General features: G+C 44.9%; 1 protein-coding gene across 3 annotated transcripts in view; it reads left to right on the plus strand.

The window, feature by feature from the left end:
• MEGF11 (multiple EGF like domains 11) overlaps positions 1-6,657 on the plus strand; it is a 386,245-nt gene that overhangs the window by 260,788 nt on the left and 118,800 nt on the right. For all 3 annotated transcript variants that reach the window (XM_019503962.1, XM_019503960.1, XM_019503961.1), the window contains exons 11-13: positions 3,354-3,474; positions 5,385-5,548; positions 6,216-6,318. In XM_019503962.1, coding sequence (XP_019359507.1) covers positions 3,354-3,474; positions 5,385-5,548; positions 6,216-6,318 — 388 coding nt within the window. The remainder of the gene's footprint in view (positions 1-3,353; positions 3,475-5,384; positions 5,549-6,215; positions 6,319-6,657) is intronic.

The raw sequence follows: 6,657 nt of genomic DNA on the forward strand, positions 1-6,657 counted from the left end.
AGGTTATTAATAGGTACATTTCTTAATATAGCTGTAACATTTTCAGGGGTATGCAGTTGATTGAATTAGCTGTTCCTTCCCATCTTATATACCATATTCAGGCTTTTCAATGCACTCATTAACCTCCTGAACTTAATAGAGAAAAAGAATAATCAACATAAGGAGCACAGCTGTTGATTAATTTTACTAAATAGGATAAAAATATAAAGTACCATATTGCAAGAAGAATGATTCAATAAACAGCATTTGATACCAGCTTAATAGAACATATAACTCATTAACAACTGGACTGAAATATACTTCAACATTATCCGGCAAGGCAGGTAGGAGGGGGTGGATGGTATTTACATATCTTTACAGTACCTGCATGTATTTAATTTCATAGGTCATTCTCCCAAATCAAGTTCAAAATGTTAATAACTGGTTCTGCATTTATAATTAATAATATCTTGGAGCCGGTGCTACAGTTCAAGTGCATCTTCCTATTATATAATTAAGAAGTTAAGCATATTTGGCAGTTGTCACTCAGACAGAGTTGCGAAGGTCTAGCTAGTTATAACCAGGGATATAAATCTCATTAAGCCAGCTAGGGATTCTTTATTTTAAATCAGGGCTGTTCAGACAATAAGCACATGAGAGGCGAAAGGAATGAATGGCCAACTCTGTTAAGCCAGAGAATACAGTAGATTTAAAATAAATCCCATTTTGATGTCTCTTCCCAAAGACATTCTGAGTAAAGGCTGAAATGTCATAATTTGGTTCTTATATAGCACTTGTCTTTTGAGGACCTGAAAGTGCTTGATAAACACTATGCCCCTGTTCCTAGGGTGAGGAAATGCTATCAAGGCAGACTCTCGGTGCTGCAAACTGATGTAAGTCCAGGGAATTTGCACCCATGAAGTATCTGCCCTTTAGTATCCAGTGAACTGTTGGAGCAGGGAGATAGATGTTGCATGCACTTAGGCCCAGTGGCGGAGCCATCTCTATGCCATCCTCTTGTCTTTGTTGTTGTACCCTGCAGGGTAACATCTTAGATACCAGCTCTGTGTAGCCAGCATGGGCTGAGCAAATGCTGGACTATAAAGAACTCCAAGTTCCCAGCTTTTGAAAGGAAACTGTTTTTTTAACTTCTTGATCACTAGTTCAAATCCAACCCAGGTCAGCAGTCATCAGAAATGATTAGTGACCACTGGCTGTTCCATGGCCCATGTCAGATGAGTTCGAAGTCTCTTTCGGGCTTCCAGCACACACACAAAGAGCTCCCTGAGTGGGACTAATTGGCTGTCTCATTGTCACACTTGACTGAAAGGTCAAGGTTTCATTAAGCATGGAGAGTGAATGTCTCACTAATGTCCAGATCAGTTTTTGGTTTTCCCAGGTTAGTTTGAAGAGACCCTGGCAGGGCAGCAGTGGTAAACTGAGTACATTAAGCTCTTTTAATGATCAAGGCAGCACCTTTCACAGCCAGGCCTTCTGGGGATATGCCTGCTTCTCTGCTGAGGTCAAAGCCAACATTTCTTACAAATGCCACATTCACTCAAAATTAAGAAAACTGTAGGGTTGCTTCTTAACAGAATGGTTGGAGATGTGTCCTCTGGCATCTCTAATTCAATAAATGTTGGATGCTAGGGAGGATAGTGAATAGATCACTCGAGAGAGAACCTGGTTCAATGTTCTCCTTGTATAGCATCCACTTCTGCCAGTGTCGGAGACAGGACACTGGGTTAGGTGGACCATTGGTCTGACCCAGTCTGGCGCTTCTTATATTATGTTGTGGACTGAGCCACATTCTTGTGGCTTATGTTAGCATCACTTGCAGACAAGGTTTCCACTGAACAATATGATGGAAAACCTTACATTGGTGCTCACCCATGCTGCTGCAACACCCAGATGTGAATTTGGAGCACATTCCCGTTACTGCCTTATTTGTTGCTTAGCAGTGCAATACACAGTCTTCCTGAGGGAGCTGGTACTTTGTATGGTGTTGGAGAGCCAAGTCTTTGTACTCTGGTTTCTGCTGATAAATGAATGGTACCATCAAAGATGATGTTTTCCAGCTGTGCCTTCCCCCTCGAAATAAGCCATGGGTGACAGCATAGTTTGTGGTCAAGGTTGAAGTCTTTCAGATGGTGGCTTTTGTTGATCTAGAGCTAAATAGTCTAATACAGTTTGCTGAAGAAGTGATGTCTAGGAGTGAGGGAGTGACTTGGACAAAAGGCATGCATGATGGAGTGAAAGGGTGGAAGTGTTCCTCTTATGCACCTACAGGGGCAACCCAGACCTTGGGGCTCAGTGTATGGGAGAAGGTGGGACCTGGTCACCATTTCACTTCATGCCTGCACCACCTGCGAAGGGACAGGGCAGAGCCACTCCTAGGTGACAATTTAGTTGGAGCCCAGGTACCATAATTTGGACCTGGCATGGGGCCGTATTACTTGCTATGATTCTCCCGCTTTCTCTGGAGGGCTAAAGGGATACAGAGGCAGTATTGTGCCCAGGAGGGGCCTCTGTGAATCACACTGCCTCCCTATCCAGTTTGCGTGTCAGTTCTTCTTCAGGCTCTGCCTAAAGTCACCACCTCACCCTAACTTTACTGACAAGGACGGTGAGTGACAGAGAGGCTAGCCACTGGCGCATCAAGAAGGAAGTCCCAAGCACTTTGCTACCATATTTTCTGGTGTAGAACATGAGTTTCTTCCCCCTGAGAAAGGAGATCTAAGATTAAAGTGCATCTTGTATGCTCAAGCTTCGTAACAGAAAACAACTAAAATCACTATAATAAAAGCTGACCAAAATTCAATTTTTTTTTTCTTAAAAACTTTCTCTCCTCAATTGTATCCATTTTGTGGAGGGGTGTATGTGTGGGGGTGTGTGTGTGGGGGGGGGTGTCTTCAACACAGGTGCATCTTATACACTGGAAGATACAGCATTACAATTTTTACACAAGAAATCCTTTTGGTTCCAGCTACTGAGAAAACCTTTGCTTTTCTTTCCTCCCCAGCTCAGATGCAACCCAGCTTTGTGCAGTTTCTGACTCGGTCTATTTTGTGATTAGTGTTTTGTAAGTGATGTTTTGCTTAATGATCTAACATCTGTTCGAGGAGGTTTGTTTTTGTAACTTCCACACCTCCCGCTGAACGGCTGCCAAAAGCGTGTCCCTTTCCTCCGAGTCAATCAAAGCTCTAATTGCATCATAATCATAGGAAGCAATGGTGGCTGTTCAAGCACTGAAGACTAAGCTATCAAATCTTAGTACACCATGTACCTTCGGAAAGTGGAAGCTGCTTTATGAAGAGAGAAGTTCCTGCTCTCCGTACTGCTCTAGCTGACTCTGATTTCATTGTGGTTTGCAGGGAGATGACTGCTCTATTACTTGCGTGGCTGGAACCTATGGAGCCAACTGCTCGTCAGTTTGTAATTGCAAAAACGATGGTGCCTGTTCCGCCGTGGATGGCTTGTGTATTTGCAAAGAAGGTAAACAAAATTCAGTCATAGCAGTTGGCAGCAGTTTGCTTTCGGTGGCTTCAGTGCTCCTTTCTCTTCTAGGCAACAGCAGCGCAGCTACTGCAAGTTGTGCTTTGCTTTGCAAATATGCAGAGGGGTACAATCAGCATCCCAGGGCTGCACCCGTTGTAAATCAGTGAAGTGCCCCCTATGTGTTTCTGAAAGCGTTTAAACTGCCGCGGTGTACTACAGGCTAAATTGTATCTTCACAGTCTGTCCCAAGTGAGAAACCATGAACAGAGATGTGGCCTCAGGAGCAGCCCAGAGCACAGATTGCCATTCAGAGCACCACATCCCTTCCCTAGCTGGCAAAGGGGAAGGGGCCAAGCCAGGACTCCTCACACTCCCTACTCCTACCTACCCCTCCTACCAACCCAGGAGGTGGCTCTGCTGTGCCCTAATGGCTGGAGGAGCCAGGGAGTGAAGTGGCCTTCTTCCCTCGCATTACTCCATTGGGCAGTTGAGTGAGGCCTGTGACAACCTTGTGCTATGCCAAGACTCTGGTTTTCAACCGTTTTAAACGCAAGGCATCGCTGGATTAGTCTCGGCATCTCTCAGAAAATGCCGGCTCTCAGCTTTCAATCATTTTTTGACTACAGAAAAATACTAGAGCAATTTTTCTGTTGCATATTGCTCAGCAAAACCAAGACAGAACAGAATGGTTTTGACAGTATGGATTCCTGTTTGAAATCTTTGGGTTTGTATTGTGAATCATGTGTAGGTGTTTGCCCACTCAGCAGTGCTTATATTGTGGGGCACCCTTAAAAAGATCTTGTGGCACCCTGGTTGAGGATCGCTGTTCTGTGCAGTGTGTGGCAGGTTCGCACATGCGGTTCTCTGCATGCTGGGGCTGCTACCATTGCAAGCCTGGTGCTTCCCTGAGCATGGGACAGGGTGTGAAGTGCTTGGCCCCTCCTGTATGCCCATCCCTTCACATGCTGCTGCACCTCCTCTGCATGCACACGCACCTGGGCTCTGGGAGCCTGCATGGGGATCTCTCTGCCTCAGCAAGGTAAGAACCCCGAGAACCTCTCTGCTGGGGTGGGGGGCTAGCATCTCCTTATTGTCCTGGCAGGCAGCTGGAGCTGTGTTCCTGCTTGAGCCCTAAAACAGCACAGTAGCAAATAACAATAAAATCTGGCATTTCAAACATGAATTAATTAATCACTGTATAACTCCATTTAACGACAGTGCATAAACTATGAGTTACTGCTAAACTCCATTACATGCAGCTGCAGTGTAATGAATGTCAGGGTGCGCCTGGTAGTTAAGATCTGAGCCTTAATGGCTAGGTTTCAGTCTTTTTTTTTTAACTTTGGTGTAACAGCTTCTGTATATTAAAGAGCATCTCCACAGAAGTAGGCTGTAAAGTATCAAGCAGTCGCACAGTGGCTCATGAGTTGATGCTGTGTAGCAGCTATTCCAGAGGCCAGAGATCCTCACTATTGTATGTTCTCACCCGACTCCAGCGCCTTAGTTCTCCTGGATCCAGAAGGGTGTTAGACCAGTTAGAGCTGTCTCCTGTGTCTCTCCCCACCCAGCACACACACACACCTACAACTCCTAGCATAGGCCCTTGGGTCATACCCAGAAAGCCCACTTTAACCCAGACATCTGTAACATATACTAGGGGCTGCACAGAACTCATCCCAGACCTGGAGAACTGTTACTGATGTGCCCTCCCCCCTGGTATCTTCCCCCTTCATGGCACCCTACAAAAATGGGTCCTTAGGCTTGCCTACAAAACATGTTAAAACTGGGCGCTTTGCAACAGATTCACAGGATTGGTGCAACAGGCTCCTCTTGCTCCACACTCCTTTTCCCAGAAGTGCCAGTTGAGGAAATGTTGCACACAGTGATGCTTTTCCATGTTCCTTCAGGATGGCAGGGAGTCGACTGCTCCATTCCATGTTCAAGTGGAACTTGGGGTCTTAACTGTAACCAGACGTGTTCCTGTGCCAATGGAGCAGCTTGCAACCCAGTGGATGGCTTTTGTCTTTGTTCACCTGGATGGCAGGGAGAGTACTGTGACCAGCCATGCCCTGTAAGTGTTCTTGTAATATACCTACATTGGTTTTCACTAGCAAGCCCAGATGATGTATTTTCTTGCATACAGCATACAATTTTTCCTTCAGAAACAGCTGTTGGAAACTGGAGTGAGCATCGTATGTGAAAAATACGGTAAGAGCAGGTTCTGCTGCTTACCAGCTGAAGCCAAAAGTAAAATCTGGAGCGACCTCCAGGGAACAGAACAAGGAGCATGCTCCTACCACTCCATAACTGCTGTTACTCAGTTACCTGCTACAAGGAAAGATCTTTTTTCCTTCATTTTGCCTTTCACAAATAAGATGTTTTTAAAAACTCAGTACAGTAGATTGACGTTACATCAGTTCATGGAGTCGAGAAAGTAACAAGGGAAGTTTTCTGTAAATAAAAGACTGAAGTGCTTATCAGTCAAGGAGATGAGTTCTGCTTTGCTCCCGGTGTACCAGAGTATCATGTAATCTACATTGTCTTAAGCCTCTGGGGTTTTTTGTTCTTAGCTTAGTTCTGTGTAGAAATGCTAGCTATTGAGTTTTTCTACTCTGATGGTAGCATGCTACTTTAAAAAGTGTGACATTGCATTAAAATGGACATGATAGATGACTGTGCACATTTTAGGACCAAAATCTGATTACTAAGAGACTTTCTTTTATTTATGTTTTTGGAAGGATGGAACATATGGTCTTAATTGCAGTGAGCGCTGTGATTGTAGCCATGCAGATGGGTGCGATCCTGTCACTGGTTATTGCTGCTGTCTTGCTGGCTGGACAGGTAAAATTACTAAGCTACTGTATGAAATGTGTGTGGTTTGAAGTTGCATTATTGATCTAGATGTTTCCCTTCTCAGGGGAGATTTCTTGGGAAGGAGACAGAGTTGTTATGAAATTGCTTTCTCCACGGGGAGATATTTGTCATCTTGGGCTCCTGGGACCTGCATACCAAGGGAAGCACAGAGCAAATGCATGGATCTAGAAATTAAGGTTGTCCCATCATAAGCAGGTGAAATTGCTATGGACTGTTTTCTGTCTGCAGTCAAGTCTTTTGATTGCATGGAAGCAGAGGAGGGACAGCTGTGAGGCCCTAGAGCAGGGGTGGGCAAAATGCGGTCTG

Source organism: Gavialis gangeticus, unplaced genomic scaffold (assembly GCF_001723915.1).
Source record: "Gavialis gangeticus isolate Ggan-Ray unplaced genomic scaffold, GavGan_comp1, whole genome shotgun sequence".
In the NCBI taxonomy this organism is placed as follows: Eukaryota; Metazoa; Chordata; order Crocodylia; family Gavialidae; genus Gavialis; species Gavialis gangeticus.